This window comes from Salminus brasiliensis, chromosome 19 (genome assembly GCF_030463535.1).
Source record: "Salminus brasiliensis chromosome 19, fSalBra1.hap2, whole genome shotgun sequence".
Classification (NCBI taxonomy): domain Eukaryota; kingdom Metazoa; phylum Chordata; class Actinopteri; order Characiformes; family Bryconidae; genus Salminus; species Salminus brasiliensis.
This window is the reverse complement of record NC_132896.1, coordinates 11,945,038-11,964,557: the sequence shown is the minus strand read 5'-3', so window position 1 is coordinate 11,964,557 and position 19,520 is coordinate 11,945,038. Positions and strand designations below refer to the sequence as shown.

Genomic DNA, 19,520 nt, shown 5'->3' with positions numbered 1-19,520 from the left:
GTATCTGTATTGTATCCTGATAAGATTTTAGCCACAGGCATTTACTGGGTAGTCGAATGTTTCTCTGGTTAGTCAGTACACTGCTAAAATGCATCTCAGACCACCTGAAGTGGTTGGAGTGATCAGATGGATTTGTATCTGTTAAATGCTCCATAGCTGTGTTTACACTTCCATTTTTATATGGTTTGGCCTTATCCAGATACAATCCATAAAGTAACCAGGTATAAACAAGGTCAAAAGAGGTCTGATCTCAGCCAAAGGTCTGATTTCATGCTAATGGTCAACTGATTTCATGCTAATGGTCATCTAATCACAGTCTAGAATGTCATCATGAACATACTAAAAAACAATACGCACATACTCAAGTCATTTCAAAAAGCATTGGTAGGCTAGCACTTCCTTTAAACATTTAATGTAAGAGCTTGTTACTTTACACTATTTGTGTTGAGGAATGTGACAGATTTCAGAGTTCCCAAAATGTTCGCCACACATGTTCATCACACTAGCTCCCTTTTCTGAACACTAATAAATAGAGCACCTTAGACCCATCCAGGATGTCTATCTAAGCACACTCTTCTTCACCACTGCCTTATGGCTTGTGAAAGCAAAGCTTTCAGCTTGGACTTAAATCTTGCCTTGGGCAAGGGCATCCTCTGAATAATTCAGCCACTGGTGACTGCATGTATAAGTAATAGTGTCGCCTGCTTGTAAATATAAACTCTTAACTTATCAAAAATAACGCCAGAGAGTAGAGCATCCTGACAGATTAGAACATCGCAAGGCTTAGCTATGTTCACACCAGGCCTTGGCTGGCAAATTTTGAAGAGCAAAATTACATTTAGTTCAGTGGAATTTGCAAAAATGAGCGATTCTGTGCAAAGTGGAAGTGCTAATGTAAGAGGAGCTACAACCAATCACCCACTGGCCCAACCACTCATATATAGGCCTGTCATGATCATTTTTTGGCGATATATTGTCCCAGAAATAATTGCGTTAAACAATGTAATTGTTATTTTAAGGCCATCTATACCACTGATATAATGACAATATGACAGCATATAAAATGTTTAAATATAAATAAATAAAACATAAATAAAACCACTTTTTAAAAAAGAAAGTCAAGTCACTTGTTGGTGTTAATTGGATCTCCTTGTATCACAGAAATCACTATTCAGATTCGCATTGCATTGTGGGGTAATAGTGTCCATTGTAACCACACTCAGAAACCGACTGGTTTGGTTATGAATTTCGGATATCAGCGTATACTCGACTTCGACACATTTATCTATACTAAATCCCTGATACTCAAACCTAGTAATTAGTATGCAACTGGGACACACCCTAGGTATACTATTTATGTTAGCTGTGTTAGCAGGCCAGCTAATTGCTAAGTTAGCCCCAAGCTCCTGCCTGTATCAAGTTAATCTTTTATTTTCCAGCCCCGGTCAAGGCCCATTTTGCAAGGCGAAGCAAACTGCTAAAATCTAGTGACGGTCTGCAGAGAGTTGAGTTCTGTGGCACGAGCAGAATGAAGAGTTCTAGACTGTGCGTCTGAAACTCATCTGTAGAACGACGTGAGAGATCAGCAGACAGTAACTGTTCAGACCAGATCAGATCATGAATACTGTTTTTATGAAGTAGTGATACTTCAGGACTTCGATTCATGAATTCACTGGATCTCACTGATACAGAATGTTAAATATGATTAATGTGAATTTTAAAAGATTGAAGCAACGCCTTATCTGGCAGCATGAAAGCTGATATTCCACCTTCAAACACGCAGCAGTTACATTCTGCTGCCCGCAGCTTCTGCACCATTTAAGGTGGAACAGAAAATTCCGGTTAGAAGCTAGAGAATAACTCCAACCTTGTGAAGGCAGCCATGTTTATTTGTAGTCTCATAAATTGGCATGCATTTAATGTCTGAAATGTTCTTCTGAGGTTATGTGACGGAGTGGTTAAGTTATCAGAGGCTAAGCAAAACCTTTCCGTGCTGTTTTAGCATGTAGAGAGGGGAACGCATCATTTGAGTGCATCTTGAGCACACAGTTTAAACCAGTACACTAAGTTTAACTAGCATTTTAGATGCACTTCTTTGTCTCTTTGTCACAAAGAGCTTAAAATGAGCAAGTTTGGGACCGGTCTGACCGGCAAACTCGATTTAATCAGGTGTTGCTGTGTTTGGGCTGTGTTGTAAAGAAAGCTGGTCCCATGACCTAGTGGACCATTCTACACTCCAAACCCACCGGTGGGATCATACCAGCCAGGGACCAGCCGTGGCAAATCCCGCTGGTGGGGCCATGCTTGCTAAATGGTTTAGAGTGTGGGAGAGAGACACGCAGAAGTTAATGAAGAACTGAGGCATCTCTTTAACATTTCCTACTGAACAAAATGTAAAAGTAAAAGAGCATCACTTGTCCTCCTTGAAACACATCAAATATGTGTTTAATATTGTTACTTGATGAATCAGATATTGTAGTTTTGGGTAATCCGATATGCTCTTTATATTATTAACACACAGTCTAGAACACTGTCTGAATGACTTCAAAGCAGGGCCGACGAGAGTGAATGTGGCATTGGAAAGGGGGCAGCCAGTACGAACAGTGCTCCCAGAGACTTTGTGAGTGTGTGTGTGTCTGTGTATCTGAGACTGTGTGTGTGTGTGTGTGTGTGTGTGTGTGTCTGTAGGCAGATAAAAGGCTGAAGAAAAATGAGGCAACATATGAGGGGTGTGTGCGGCTGCTCCCGCCCCTGCCGGCAGATCCAAACCAGCCTTTGATGCTGCAACTGTGTGGTTTATGTGTGTGTGTGTGTGTGTGTGTGTGTGTGTGTGTTTTCTTGAATGCACATGCACTTCCATGTAAGCAAGTCAGTGTCCATGAACGGATGTATTATCACTGTTATGTTTGTATGCAGATATGTGGGACATGCATTTCTCCCAATCCAACTCTGGACTTACACTTAAACTTACACTCACTGTCATCATACGCGGCTTCTAGCCCCTATCAAAGGTGGCCTCGACAGACTCTGCCTTTATTCTCTTCCCATTTTCTCCTGCAAACCTCCAAAGCCCAGCTTATGAATATCTGTAGCACAAAGAGGCATGGTTTGGCAGGAGCCGCGGACAACGGCATCGCAAGTACAGCCAGGAAAAGCCTCCCTGCAGCCTGCGCTGAGCAGAGCAACTTTGAACAGGGGACAGTGACATCATGTGTACATTATTAACTTGACGGCTAATCAGACACCTCATTGAGCACTGTTAATGACTGATGTAATTGTGCGCTGATTGACCTGCTACACAGAGAGAGAGGGAGGGAGAGAGAGAGAGAGAGAGAGAGAGAGAGATAGAGAGAGAGATGAATAATTAGCAAAGCAGGAGGAATGAAGTGTGAAGCAGACTTCGCACTTTGTCAACTGTGCCTGCTGAATTCCCACAGCAGAATGGATTATCTGTACCTTACACGCACAGCCCTTATAATCCTGTGCTAACAGATACACTATATGGACAAAAGTATCAGGACACCTGCTCATGCATTCTGTTTCTTTTGAAATCAATGGTATTAAAAAAGAGTAACTGTCTCTACTGTCCTACTAGATTTTGAAAAACTGCTGTGAGCATTTGGATTGCATTCAGTGACGACAGCGTCAGTGAGGTCAGGATGTTGGATGATCACCATCCAGCCCTCTCACCCCCAACTCCCCAACTCATTCCAGAAGTACTGGATGGAAACCCATCAATGCAAAAGTTGGAGCACCCCAGGCAAAATATCTGTTAAGCAGCTAAGCGAGTAAATGATGACCTGATTTTTACATGGTATAAAGGTCATTCAAGATATTTCTTGAATATTTTTAGCAAGATTACTATTTTTCAAAAAGGTTTGGACAGCCTGAATGATCAGTACTTAGTAACACCTCATTGGACAAGTATCAGAGCCTAAAGTGTGCAAATTGTGGAAAAACAGTGGAATGGTGCACTTAGCTAAAGCTTTCTGCAGGTTTCTCGGCAGTGGAATGATGGCTTTCAGTTCTTATTTGGGCGATTTTGTCCATTCTATGCTGCTGTGACAGCCTCACTTCTTTCTCCCTCAGACTTTTTTTTTTTTTTTTTACAAACAGTCTGATGTTTAATTCCAAAATTTCCACTGTAATTTGTTCCTAATGCAAAGTTCTTCTCTAGACTTCCTATAGCTTCTGTAGACTTCTCATTCTTATTGCCTGGTGTCCTTTTTCACCTTTGTGTTACTTATGTGTAAATAATCTATAAATAATACTGTTCTTGCTTTTTGTGTATATAGTGGTAATTTATCTAAGTTTTTTGCATCTGAGTGTCTTGCTAGCCCTTTTCTGCTGTGACACTGAAAATTTCCCCACTGTGGGACTAATAAAGGATTATCTTATCTTATGTTTATTTTTAGTAATTCCTGATGTCATGCGCAAATGTGGAAATTAAAAGCAACATCGTAAGATGGAGGTCAAAACGGCAGACGAACCTTTAAAGCGTGATTAAACTATTAAATTAAATTAAAGAGGTACGAGCCACCTGCAGCTACACACCGATCCCACAGCTCCGCTGCCTGTGTGATTTACCCACCCCGTCCTACCCAAGGCAGACATTTCACGTTACAGTTACACAGTTTACCCTGCTAACAGACCGACAGGCCTGGACTGTGTTTTCTACCCTGAATCTGCACACGTCAAGCGAACGGATGAGTCAGCCCCGCCGTAGCTGGTGTCGTGCAGCATTGTGCTTGATGACCCTGACTCACCTAGCCCTTTCCACTTGGCACAGCCTTCCTGGAAGACATGCGGATGTTTCCTAAGGTGAGGACAAGCATGTCAAATTATACGGTCCGGCTGGAGCGCTCCCCCGAGGCCTGGAGCGCCTCCATTCCGTTTGCTGCCCAGTTAGCATGCCGGTCTGGCAGTTTGGATCACTATCAATCAGCCTCACAATGAGAGCGGAGTAAAGAGCATTAGCTCACGTCAGATGCAATCGCGGTTGATGCCAGGATGGCACCTTCACTTGAACGGACAGAAAATAAACCAAATAAATAAAGAAATTAAAATTCAACAGCCGCTGTTGTGCTTTTCCCATGCTGGGGCCAAACGGTCCACCTGGAAGAGTGCAATTCCTGAACAACACGATGAGGAAGTGTTTCATTTCCTTCTTTCTACCCCATTAGCATGAGGTCTGGCTGAGATAGCTGTCTTCTCAGCTCTTTTTAATTAGCCACCAAGGGGTGTCTTTGTGTCCGTGCCGAACGTGTAATTGCACATATCTGACCTATGCAGGAAGGACAAGGCGAATCTATAGCCATTTGCATGTTATCTGGAGCAGAAGTACTAGAATCCTAGGCTTTAGTCACTTAATTCGCTAGACGTAGAGAAAAAAAGGAGGTCACCAGCTGAAAAGGCTGCAGTGGGCAGAGCTGTCAAATGTTTTAAAACGTCATAATGACTAATAATTCAAACGCAATCAGAAAGATCTGCTCAGCCTGCACTCCTAAGTATTTTTAAATGGCTTCAAAGCGGTTCCTCGCTAGTTCATTCAAGGTGTAATCTACCTGCCAAGAAGAGAGCATGAAATTACGCTTAATTCTTCTTATTCAATCAATACAAGCTTAAGATAAATCTTGCTCATGAATAAAACAGCTGTGACCTATCTGCAGCAGCTTCAGAATGGAAAGGTATTTGTGAACAAACCAGGCCATGCAAGAGCAAAGGAAAGGGCTCATGTTTCTCCTCATGGGAGAGAGAGGCAAATGCTATCAATACCCAGATAGCGGCTCACTTAAGCACTCGCATCCACAGAGCAATGTAAGAATGTCATCAGTCTGAGAGGAAAGCATTCCTCTCCATTTCTCCGTTTGAATTCTCCGAGGAGGCTGCAGCAGCAGTGGCCACGTTCCCGGGTCTCTGGGCTATCAGCAGCTGAAAGGAATCTGCTTTCTGTGCTACAGTAACACGATAACTGGAGCCCACTTCAGCAGAGAGGGCGAGAGAGAGAGAGAGAGAGGGAAAAAAATGAACGAGTGAACGAGAAAAAGGGAATGAGGAAGGAGGGGTGCAGGGTGAAAGGCAATTAGAGAAAAAAAGAGAGTGTTCAGGCGCTGCTGTTGGAGTGCCACTCTAGTATTGTCTCCCTGGTCCGTCTGCAGTTATCACCTTCTTTCGCTCGTGCACAGCGGCGGCTCCGTCAGCCAAGATCTCTCGCAGATCAGATGTCGAGATGTCAGCGCTTTTATCTCCTCCAGCAGGACCTTGTATTTCGTACGTTAATGAAAGGTGCGATGGAGGGCTCAACATGTAGGTGGTCATAAATCGTTTAATGTGAGTCAAGTGTGTTTCAGAAGCAGGGAAACTGAACGTGTGTGCTATGAGCCCTCTGGAAAGCAAACCTTACTAGAAGCTCGGTTATATAATGCAGAGCAGGCAGAGAAGCTGTTCCACTGGGCTAACACTTACTTACGTAAAGAGCGATCTTATCCTCTACTGCACGAGCGCATTCCTGGCTGTAGCAGATCACATTCTAATTTTGGACACCGACCTCAATACCTATTCTCCAAAAAAACCAAACAACGCTGCCTGCCGGTACGGCACAAACGAAGGAGTGTGATTAAAACAAAGCTGCCCTGAGGCTCCGAAGCTCTGAGGCAAAAAGCTTAGAGCTAAGCGTCTCAAACATTACTTGAGAATGTATGTACTGTACATCACTTAGTTTACAATGGAGGAGCTTAGATGGGGCTGTTGGGATGTTGACAAGTTGTTGAACGGTATATTTATGGCTGATAATGCCATGATTTCTTTGCCTAGCTATGCATTACTAAGTAGCTTAGTAGTTATACTAAATACCAATTTGGTAGTGCCAGTCAACCAACCAGTTCATAACTCCCCCTAGCACTAGTAATGTGCCAGACTTAAGGAGGGTAAGTGCTTAACATATGTCCCCTTCTGAAGCCAGCTACCAGGCAGCCGACATGCTCAGAGGAAAGTGCCTGGTCCCCAGCTCCACTGAACTAGCTCAAAGACTCCTGAGCCAGCCAACAATGCTTGACAGTGATGAGGGGAGAGAGCGCTATCTATCCGCTTGGATAGCGCACTGCCAATCGTGTCTCCAGCATGGTTGGTGATTCATGATCTTCTGGCTGGGCAATAATGTCCATTAATGGTGCCTTGATGGCTCTCTGCACACCATGGTTAAAAGAAAAGACTCAGAACAGGACTGGGATTAAAATAGTCAATACCTGATCCATTGAAATATGCCTGGATGGGCCCCAGTGTGAACAGTGCTGGTATAGCAGTGAAGAAGGTTATTAATGCAGGACTTACTAATGAAGTTGGTCTGGCCTGTGTAGATGGTGTACTGTAGCTCGTAAGACGTGACACTAAACTCGTCTTCGGAGGTCCAGTGCACTGTGATTGTGTCGTGGGAGGCGGTGCACAGCTCATCTCGTATAGATGGTGGATTGGGGGCTGCAAAAAGAACAGATATCCCACTAGTCATTTAAGTTCGACTGTACTGCAAAGCGGTAGATTTTTGAGATGGTAGTATTTTTTTTTGTCTCACTTACCTGTTAGGTAATCCAGCCCCTCCAGGATTTTCTTCTCTCGGGAGAAATCAAGGGCAAAATTGTCAAAGGCCTCATTCAGATTGACATCTGGGATGAGAACTTGCGAGGAGGCGGTGGCCATGGCAACCCTGGGTACCAGTGAGATGCAAGAGAGGTACACCGTTAGACCGAGAGGCACTCGCTCCCCTCCCCCCCCCAAGCGCCTCTGTGAATCTATTAGCCTTTATTTAGTGCGCTCCTTCAGAGCAACAGCCCGGTCAGGAGCCCGTCTGAGAGCACAATTAGAGAGGCTTGCACTGCTGATGGAGACTACGCAATCAGCAATCAGTACCATGTGTGTGCGCGTACGGGGGAGTTGAATAAACAGAACGGAACAGGGACAACACAATCTGCAAGGAGTATCACTTGCCAAAGGATGAATCCTTCTCTTTCAGACTCTAAAGTCGTTGGGAAGAGTGTGTGGAAAACACGTTCGGGGGTTTGCTGATGACACGGCAGCGAGAAAGCCAAACTTAATTACAGGTGTCTGAGGCTGAGAGCACATTCACGGTCCACTCTGGATTACAGGGTCTCAGCACACGCGCACGGCTGACGAGGACTGAGCTGAGCATTCCTGCAGAAGCATCTTTGTTGAAGCTATGAGACTCTGCGGGGTTTCTAAAAACTAGCTCAAAATATTGACAGAGCTGAACGCGAGCCACGATCGGCAGTGCTGAGGACAGCGGAGGAGGCCGCACGAAATGTGCAGGCTTGCTAAAAGTCAGCTTTGTGCTAAGATGGGAGTGTGTGTGTGAATGCACGGGTGTGTTGACCTCACCTCTCGGCCACGTTTCTGGCAGTCTGTAGGAAGCGGGCGTGGTCATTCTCTTTCAAACTCTGCTCCGCCTGGGTGATGAGGGCACTGGAACGTTCCAGACACTGCCTGCAGTTAGCAATCTGCTGAGCCAACTTTCGGAGTTTCATCACCTGTGCGCACACACACACAAACATACACAACTTTTTAGCCTCCACATTGTACCAACAAATCAATCCAATCGTCACCATGAAATATATCATATTTCTTCTAAATCACACCATGATGGATTGTTGATCTGTTTGGAGACACATTGTGTCCATCATCATCGTCTTGCCCAAGGTAAAATGAATGTATCACTCTTGCTATGCGGTGCTGTCTGACTTTGTGAGAAGAATGAAGAAGTGTCTGCTTGAGCACACACCTAAAGAAATTAGGAGTGCTTGGGTTTTTTATAGTATGATGACCTAGTCACAAAATTAATAAATACACTATAGAGACAAAATTATTGGGACACATTGGGCTCATTCACTGTTTCTTCTAAAATCAAGGGCTATTTAAAAACAGTGTATTCTGCTTTTGTTGGAATAACTGTTCAGGGAAGGCTTTCTACTAGCTTATAAAGCATTGCTGTAAAGATTTGATTGCAATCAGCAAAAAGAGCATTAAAGAAGTCAGGTTGTTGAATGATCACCTCCCCACTTCATCTTTAACTCCCCAACACATCTCAAACAGATTTGGATGGAGAACCGTAACTTCAGAGAACACAGTTCCACTGTTCCATAGCTAAAAACTCCTGGTATTAGACATGGTGCTAATAGGTTCATGTTGATCTGTTCCAGAGTGTCCTATTCATCTGCCAGTGTGTGTGCATTTGCACATCTGTATTAGCGATGGGTGCAACTTAAAGTTGCTAAATGCATTCATTAGAAGGGGTGTCCACAGACATTTTGACATTTAGTGTACCTTGTTTCTCCAAATTGGCAACTTTACAGGATGAGTAAGAAACCTTCTTAACTTCGGACATTGCTATTGGTCCATCCTTATTACGCCATCTTATGACGTTTGACACAATATAGAATTTCAGGCATAAATGAAGATACAAGGTTTCTGAGCCATTTGTAATGCTTTGAACCTATTACGTTTTGGAATATGGTGCTAAGTGCGAATGACCATCATACATTCTAGTTTACATTCGTTATACATTTAATTTTTTATTATTTTATGTTTTTGTCTGGCAAGAGGTGTTGTTGAAGGAGACCGTTCTCATGGGGTTAACGCTGGGTAGGGGGAACAAGGATGGTAGCGGAGCAAAAATATTTTAGTACCTTTCTTCTCATTATACTCGTACTATACAAAAACATTTGCTTTGCATGTCCCAGCTTGGAAAGCTGGAGTCAAATCGCCGGATCAGCCATGCTACGGTGCCCCTTGGAGCAGAGAGGGTTAAGGGCCTTGCTCAAGGGCTCAACAGTGGCAGCTTAGCAGACTCAAGTTTGGAAATCCACAACCCTGTGATCAATAGCCACAGAGCCACCACTGCCCTATGGGGAGCTAAAGAGACAAGATATTTATGAAAAAAGGCTCTTTCATAAAATCTCTCAGCTTAATCATATAATATTGTTATTATCAGCACATGACTGAAGGCTTGCAAATGAGCTTAAAAACGCTGGTGAGACTGGCTGGCAGCTGTGTGTGCAGCTAAGCATTTAAAAACGGTATTAGCTACTAAAATGTGCAGAAAATGTATGTATGTATGTATGTATGTCTCTTCATTTACAGAGGAGGCGCTGAGAAGGGGCTGCCGGGTGTATGTAAAGCTGTTGAATGGTTTATTTATGGCTGATTTGAATTGCATTGTATTAATAATGTGCAGCGTAGCATGACTGCAGAGTGTGTGGTGATGTTCACGTCCATGGCATGTTGAAATATGAAGATAGTTGCACTTGGGGAACGGGAAACACTTGTTACTGACTCTCATTATTTAATGATATATAACTCACAGACAGGAACAAATGGAAATGAGCATTAATTGATAAATAGGAAAAGTGATCGATGTTAACGTTCAATCACACACCATTACCAAACATGAACCCGGGACACCGTAACAACCCTAAAAGCCGACACACAAACAGAGGTAGGACACATAACAATATATCATAGGTTTTAAACTAGAGCTTAGCCTAGCCTAGCCTAGCTTTTAAGACTGTGACAAGATTTTTTCGTAATGATTGCATGAGTCATTCATAATTTTGTCTTGCTGTCCAGTCTGGGTATTCTTGGTAACCTTCTGGTAAGGTTAGCTTTTAGCCTAGCACCCGGGTAGGTGTACTGGTTTTCCCACAAAGCATGGCTGGTTCTCCCCACCCGCTGTAGCACCGGGCTAGCTTTATTTGCTTCCCCACAATGTGAGCTCGCTTTTCCCTGCCGGTCATCGCACAGATACTCGCAGTGGCGCTTGCTATAGTCGCCCCTTCTCCCGGGCAGCTAGCATTAGCTTTTAGCCGTTCTTTCTTATGCTCCCAAAGTAGCCATTGTGTTTAATTAGAAAGGCCTTCACCAGTGGCCTGGGTGTGTGTTAATTCTGGGGGCATAAATATTGTAATGGAATTGGCCCATCTTACAATTCTGTTCTTGCTTTCGATTGATGACATAACAGTGTTTGAGGTTCAAGACACGTCACTTCCAGCTACTGAACTCTTATAATTCAGCTATTCCAGGATTATACAATACAGTTTTCCATTTTAGGGCCCCTTTAAAGTCTGGCTCTACAAGTGCGCATTTAGTCTGTGTGTCAAACATATCATGACAGACATCTTGTACCGTAAACATCTCTGTATATACCATGACGCAAAATATCTGCCATCTCGCTCATACTCGGAGAGAGTCTCACACACACACACACACACACAAACACACACACACACACACACACACACACACACACACACACACACACACACACACACACAGAGAACGCCTTATATATTATTCCATGCTGACATGACAACCCCATGAGGTTTTCATCTGTACCTCTCAGCAGTAATGCTTGCCGGGTCATATTTATCATATGATGAATATGAAGTGTAAATATTACAGACATTTCCCCCATTATGTGCTGCCTCAGCGTGCAGCGTTCACCTTCACCTTAGACAACGTTACACCATTCAAAGCAATGCCTTGGTCCAGCCTTTTATCAGAAGCACACTGACACCCACGACTGCCGAGCCAGTTTCAGTAAAGCAGTCGATTGCTTTGTGAGCTGCAGGGTGATGACATAATTGATAAATACGCTACTTTCCACTTGATGGATTACAATCTCCTTTGAGAAGTGCGTGCCAGACAGAGCCAGGTTATTACCATTTACAGTCTCATCATATGATACGAATGGAGCATTTTTATTCATTGCAGCTTTGCCGCTTATTAAAAGTTATGTGTGTGTTAACAGTGTGCCAGGGTAGACATACAGAGAGGGCTCCACAGCGACGTAATCTCACGATATGGAGATGTGCCTGAGCTCGGTCTGTTTTTCAGAAACGGATGTGCTGCATTTGGGAGCAGCTGGAGACGTTTCTCTCTATCTTTTTCCAGACGAGGCTCTGAACATGCAGATAATATCCTCCTGCTGCACGTCTCTGCCGAGACGAACTGTGTCGTGCATTGTTCTCCGGCGGAAAACACAAGCCTCGTCCAAGTCTATATAAATGGAGCCTCTTACAGAACAGGCTGCTGTTTTTCTCTTTCTCCCTCTCTCTCTCTCTTGCTCGCTCACTCCCTCCCTCCCTCCCTCTGTCTTTAAAAATACCCTGTGGGAAACGAGTGCAAACAGCCAAGCCTGACCAAATTCCCTCTGAACGCACCTCAGACCTGCTCGAACAAGCTCTTCTTTATTGGACTTGTTTTTTTCTTCTTGCAAAATCAAGCCATAAGTATTGCATGAGTAATCCATTTATTGTTCTATGTGGGCAAGAGAATGATGGACACAATGCATTCTTAAACAGATCAACCCTCCATCGTGCTGTCAGTTAAAGGAGATATGATACACAGCACAGTGCCAGTTGGATTGATTTGCCTGGTAAATTGAGAGATAAAACCAGCTAAAAAGTAGCTCTTCACTCCACAGGATTACAATTGATCCACACTCAATCTGGCGCTGCTTCTTTAAAGACTTGTTTTGACTAAATGTGTTCCTGCCAAAAAGCTTCTGCAGTTTTTAGGTCAGCTCTAAAAAACAAATTGGGCAGTATAAAGAAGCATATTAATTTTCAATAAAGCACCCTGAACGACATTAAAGAAAGCACTGCACTAGGCAGAATCCTACAGATGTTTTTCGGCTGGGGTTTGCAATGCTCTAAGCCCCGTTAATGCTGTGATGCTGAGGCTTTCTGATAGAACGGTACGGTTGAGACGGTAGCGAAAGGGCAGGGCCATAATCTCATCTCGCACTCTTCTCGTGTCTATAGAGATCCTGCCATGCGGATAAGTCTCACTAGAAGCCTGAACCGGCCAGTTTTAGGGATTAATACATCTGTCTGGGCTGCATGTAGAACATCTCTAAAAACTGTGGACTCTGGTCAAGCTGCTGACCTGTTCTCCACTCAGGAACATGCTGTCAAACTGTCAAATAGTGTATGAATAGTGGTATAGTTACAGAATTGTGCCTGTTCAAGTCTCCATGCAGAAAATGAGCTTGACCAGAGAGTCAGGGGCTGAGATGAGCTGAGAGCGTGAGTGAACAGTGGAGATCCTAATGATCCTGCCTGCAGTAGTGCTGGAACAGTTGCCTACTAAGACAATAAAAACAAAGACTTCTTAATGGCTCTTGATTTGGGTGTATGGTTATGCACTCTAAAAATGAAGGTACAGCATATAGTTTTATGAGCTATGGCATAGAAGACCTACTTTTGGTTCCGTAAAGAACTGTAATAGAAAAGTGAGAGTGTGAAGACCTTCATATTGAGGAGTATAAAACGTCTAAATGAGATTTAGAGGTTTTATGGTTCTATAGGGAACTAAAAGTGATCAGTCTGAGGCATTGCTCCAAAGAACCCCCTTTTGGCACCCTAAAGTACCGTCCAGCTCGTCTTTCTTGCATGTGTTGGTGGTAATTAGTAAAGCCTTAGTGAGGCCTTACCTCCTCTCCCCAGAGAACGCTCGTTAAGTGAGCTCACGTGGCTAGAACCAGCACGTCTAGCCTGGCTCGAATGAACCTGACCCTGGATCTGTGTCTAATCTCATTGGTCTCACATGAGCATTGTCTCTCCCCTTCACTTCCTCTTTCAATCCCACCCTAAGCCCTTTCACGCTCAAAAAGTGTGTGTGTGTGTGTAGGGGGGGGTGTCCCTGGCACACAGCAGCCCCTCTCACAGCCCCGGCTTGTGTTGTGCTGTTAAAACAATATGTGGCTGAATGTACTCTTTCCTCCAGTAACGCAATGTCACCCATCTCTCCTCGCTCCATTTCAAAGCGGTCTCAAAGGAGGCAAAAACAAAAGCCCTTGAAGCTCGCATTGCCCAACACTTCTATCCCCCGCCCTCTTTTCTTTGCCTTTGTCGTCAAGCGGCTCAACAGTTATCTCTCCCCTTTTTCCAGTGCCACAGACAGAAGGCGAGTGACGGGCCCGGCAGCGTCCCTCGTGCCGTCACACAGCGAGTGACGAGTTTCGAGTGCATGCTTAGAGCTGTCAGCTCCATATGGGCCCCCTCGGTTTGACAGACTGCTGGGGGAACACGTTCAGATGGCGCTTTGAAAGACAAAGAAGAACCTGAACTCTTGCGAGAAGCCTATTGTCTTCAAAAGCTCGTTTTCTGAACCTCGCTCCTTTGTGGAAGCTCAAGTAAGTTTATTGTATTTATATATATATATATATATATATATATATATTTTTTTTTTTTACCTTAAATTCATCACAATACTAGGTAGGAATACAAAGTAGGCCTTCTTTCGGCATAGTCAATCAAGGATAGATCATTTCAGATGCGCAGCCGAGCGCTTGGCATGCAGCGCACGAGCGCAGCCAGACGCAGCACCTCTGGGCCTAACTTGAATTTGCAATTAATTTCCCTCGTGCCATGTCTTGGAGGCGCGCGGGTGTGGGCAGCCATACCTTGGACTCTTTGATCTTGACGGCGATGACCTGTTTCCTTTGGCGAATGATTTCCACCAACTCATCGCACTCCTCCACCAGCTTGGCCTCATGCATGGCCGTGTTTACCTGCGGGGGGAAAGCGCACAGAGATGCTTTTAGAATGCCGGCATGGGTGCAAGTCAGACCTACAGCAAGGCATTCCGGGTACAGTAAGGGTTGCCAATAACACAGTATGTCATTGTTCATGGACATTTACAGTACAGTACACTCTTTTTTTTGTTTAGCATCATGGCTGTTGTTAGAACTTCTAGAACACTATACATCTGCATGGATCAGCACTTGCTCCTGATGATAATCTACCACATCTTAAATTGTTCTACTGGATTCAAAAGAAAGAAACATACATGGACCCCATCGTTACAGCCACCTTAATCTCACATGAGTCCCATCTTGGCCCTGTCTGAAGTGTACAATCCAGATGGGGCCCAGGTTTAACCCCTCCTGAGCCCATCACTGACCCTGGTGGAACCCTGGTGGGCATCCATATGTGGGGCCCACACGAAACCCGTAGACAAAGCTTACTCGTTCCCAGCTGGGCTACCTATATAGGCCCCACATGGGCATGTAATCTGGGTTGTCATGTTCATTAAACCAATTTGAGATGTCTATACTGGAAGTAGCCTTTAGAAGATGGGTAAAGTGTGGGCATTGGTATTAACAACCCAAAGTGTGCCATGAAAACATTCCCCACACTATTACATCACCTCCACCAGCCTAGACTGTGTACACACGGTGAGTTGGAACCATGAATTCATGCTCTTGGTGCCAAAATCTGACCCTACCATTGGTGTGCCTTAGCAGAAATCGAGATTCATCAGACCAGGCTATGTTTTGGTGAGTCTGTGCCCACTGCAGCCTCAGCTTTCTGTTTTTGGCTGACAGAAGTGACACCACGATTGTACAGAGTGGTTATATGAGTGACCAAAGCCTTTCTGTCAGCTCCAACCAGTCCACTCTCATCAACAAGGCATTCACAATAAACAGTGAGTGTATATCTATCACATATAGGGAGCGTCAGCATGCTGTATGCACATTCAGCTGTATTTTAAAAGGCCTGCACTATTACGGAAAGGGATTTGAAGGGGGTGAGGTAGTAATTGCAGGCTGAAGTACTGTATGGCTTTCCCTGTGGGATATCCTTTTAAGCAACATCCCCTCATAATTACGCAAGGTTGTGACTCACCATCAAAGGCTCAAGCTCGCACTCTCAACCCTTTATCACCCTACATGCCAATCTCTCACCAAAGCTCATTATGCACGTTAGATCCACTTAAGCTGTGTTAATCACAAACCCTAACACACTCAAGCACACAGGCTCACACTAACACACACACACACACACACACACACATGCACAATGACAATTAATTCCATACGGCTTCAATCCCATTATCAAAAGGAGGCAGTCAAAAAGGACAATGGACTCAGAGTCAAAGGAACACTGAATCCTGAGTCTGGCCACTTGAAATGATAGCGTAATGATGATGGAGTGATGGGTATGAAAAATGTTCGGTAGCTCACTTCCCTCTACTCACACACAGCTCCCTGTTTCTCTGCCCGGAATCAAATGCAGCTGCGGGTCCCGGGGGTACGTTTTAAAGGCCGAGGCTGCTGAGGCTGGGATTAGGAGCTGATTCATGCTGACACCTCTAACGTGGAGCACTGCGTAGCTGCTTTGCCTCCATGCTTCCACTGTCCTGCACCTGATTAATATTTTAGTGAGACACTTTCGGAGACATTTATCACACTGCCAGGGTCAGCCTGGGTCTCGGATACAAACAGGCTCCTGTCTGAAAAGCGCCTGCCGTTGTCTCTATGAATTATCTTACAAATACATCAACTCCTTCCGATGCCGTCTGGAACGCTGCTCGAGACCCTGTTCGGAGCGCTTCTGGATAGTCGTTCGTATTCCTTCCAAAACCTATAGCTTTCAGCACATTTCACTAAAGGCAGGTTGTGCAACTGCTCGTGTTATGACTTCAGGTTTGTGAGCTACAGGAGTGTGAGCTGATTGCAGCAGCTTGGGCTAATGACTCCCGGCATCAAAGCCTGACTCCTGGTCTCAGTGCGACTCCCTGGCATGTTTAATCTGCTAATCCGCAGATGTGTGGATTGTTGCAGACTGTCACCGGCGTGGGACATCTCAGGGCGAACAGACAATCTTAACAGCACTGAGCAGATGCTAGAGTGAGAGGTCTGTTTTTGTCCCGCCGCTGATTAGAGTGCCGCTTTTGCTGTGCGCTGACAGCACGGGACAGGCTGGGAGAGAGAGCTCTCAGCGCAAGTCCTCAGGGGCCGGAGCCTGTGCTCTCACTGAGAGAGAGAGAGAGAGAGAGAGAGAGAGAGAGAGAGAGAGAGACACTATTAAAAATGAATAAGGCACACGCATATGCAATGCACTGTGGTGGCCAACGCCACACCGCTCCACACAAGCCTGCTGAGTAAAACACTGACAAAACAAACCTGCTCTGCTCGCTGCCGGATCAGTAAACCCCTGTGGCCTGGAGGTGTGAGAGAGCACAGAAAAGGTGGGAAACGTCCCTTGAAATTTGAGAAACCGGAGGGTTTTAAATGCATTCTCACAGTCTGATTTCTAGGCAGTGGTTAGCACCAACATGGCAAGATTGATTAATTTACTTTTCATTTGAATCCTGGAATACTGAAGTCTCATAAAGGAGATCAGCAGGCACCGGACGCCAACCTGACATCAGAAAGATGCTGAACTCTAATGTTGGCCAGACGTTGAAGTCACATATCCGTCAAAAAAAAAAACAACGGGTTGATATCAAGCTCCTACGTCAGACAGATGTTGAATTTGTGGTTACTTAACATCACAACTCAAAACCAATAACATATCAACATCTTACAACCTTAGAATTTCTCTTGCGTGAATGTTGACGTTATAAAGTTTAGCAGACGTTGGACTTTGGTCAAGTTGGTATTTCGTGTCTATTGGACGTTGGCCTGTAATGTTTTTGTAGTGGTCTTCTCAGCTAGTATTTTTTGGTTAGTAGAATGTCATGTGAACGGTGTGTAAATGCTCTGTATGTTATGACTTTTGGTTCTTAGAACCAATCTGGTAAGTTTCTAGACGTTCCTAGAATTTTTTTTCATAGTAAATTGAAAAATATTCTATTCTATCTCTCAGTTGTTTAGTTTGGAAAATATATATATATATATATATATTTTTTTTTTTTTGTTTTGTTTTATTAATGTCTTATTGTATTGTATTTTACTTGTTGTGGTTTTATTATTGGGAAAGTTACTTTTTTCCATAATGTTGGTTTTTGTCTAATTGGGATGTTGTGGAAGAAACGTTCTAATAACATCGTGATGCAAATCATAATTATATCACACGTTTTCAGAACATTCCTCCACTGTTAAAAGTACAAGATCTACTTTTTCTGAAGGTTCTGTTCCTCCACAGTGGAATAGTAATTCTGTAACGTTACAGGTTAACCTTCCTGGAATCTTTCAAATCATTGCTGAATGTTCCTAGAACGTTCTCTGCTAGCTGTGCTTACACCAAGACTTAAAATCAAGCAACATATCAACGTCTCACAATGAGTGAACGTTAACGCAATGACGTCTAGCAGATGTTGGATTTTGGTCACCGTACCTCCCAACTAAATATTGGTAGATGTTGGCATGACGTTGGCAAACGATGTGGCGCAACAGATAACACCACTACCTGCCACTGAGCAACCACACCATGTGAGAGACTAGGGTTGGATTCCAGGTCTGGGTGACTATGCTGCGCTACACCAATAAGAGTCATTGGGCAAGACTCCTAACACTACATTGGCTCTCCCTTGTAATACCAGTAACCTTGTAAGTCGCTCTGGATAAGAGCGTCAGCTAAATGCCGTAAATGTAAATGTAAATGCAAACCAACAAAATACCAACATCAGCTGTGGTCACCTTTATACGACAAACTGGCGTTGGCTTTAGACTGTCCTGACACTGAATATTGGTCACCCGACCTCATGACCAACATTCAAGCAGATAACAATGTCTACCGACATTGGTGGCCCACTGGGAGCCCCACTTACACATCACAGAAATGATCAGCGGTGCTGTGACATAAACTCCATCTCTACATCATCTCTCATGTTTTATAGACACTCTGCTAAAATCTCTCATCATGACCCCACTTAATATTTTGCGGTTAGGGGCACCGCTCTAGCGGAGCTCAATTTAATGCCACTGCCGCTTCACAAACTTTGCAACAGACACGGGAGTCAGCGCTGAATTTTAAACGCTACATGCAATAAACTGTCATTTAACCCGAATCATAAATACTTTTATAGCTTTCCTCTGCCTAAAAGCAGGAGGGAGAAGAAGACTACAGAGACACAGTCTTCATATCTCCGCCTGTCTTTACAGCTTTCAGACCGTAACCTCGCAGAAAGACACTGAAACCCCAGATGTGTCTGGATGTGTGAGCTTTAGAGCCCCGCATTGTTCTGATCCGCGCAAATGTCTCATCATAGCAGGTGGCTCCCGGGGTGAAGCAACAGCAGCACTTAGCCTCCGAGACATCTAGCTTGTATTATCCATGACTCCTTCCTAGATTAACTTCGATGGCTATGTCTCATTTGATCTTCAATAATTTACCATGCCCTTCAAATAAACACGACAAAATGGGCCAAGCCTGCGAGAGAAAATATTTCCTCAGGTAATTGGCGGGTTGTACGCGGAGCATGTTCTCACCAAGGTCCTGAATAATTTATCTGTTTAAAAGATGGAACACAATGCCACAGTGGCATTCAATGCAGAATTCATTTGCTCCCCATCATTATATAAGCACATTCATCCAGTAACTCCATTAAGAAAACTCATGTTTCTCTAATACATTAAACACAATCCTGTCAAAACACAGAAGAGCAGCGTGGAGAAGAGAGACATGAGTATTTTCTACTGCAGTAGTTCTGAGGAGAGATGTGTGTGTGTGTGTGTGCTCAGGTATGGTTCAGCTGAGGTGAGAGAGGCACTGCACTCCCCCAGG

The 19,520-nt window shown here is 44.2% G+C and overlaps 1 protein-coding gene across 4 annotated transcripts in view; it reads right to left on the bottom strand.

The window, feature by feature from the left end:
• mid2 (midline 2) overlaps positions 1-19,520 on the bottom strand; it is a 153,610-nt gene that overhangs the window by 14,900 nt on the left and 119,190 nt on the right. For all 4 annotated transcript variants that reach the window (XM_072663615.1, XM_072663613.1, XM_072663616.1 and 1 more), the window contains 4 exons: positions 14,471-14,578; positions 8,389-8,537; positions 7,572-7,699; positions 7,330-7,473 (listed from right to left, as the gene is read on the bottom strand). In XM_072663615.1, coding sequence (XP_072519716.1) covers positions 7,330-7,473; positions 7,572-7,699; positions 8,389-8,537; positions 14,471-14,578 — 529 coding nt within the window. The remainder of the gene's footprint in view (positions 1-7,329; positions 7,474-7,571; positions 7,700-8,388; positions 8,538-14,470; positions 14,579-19,520) is intronic.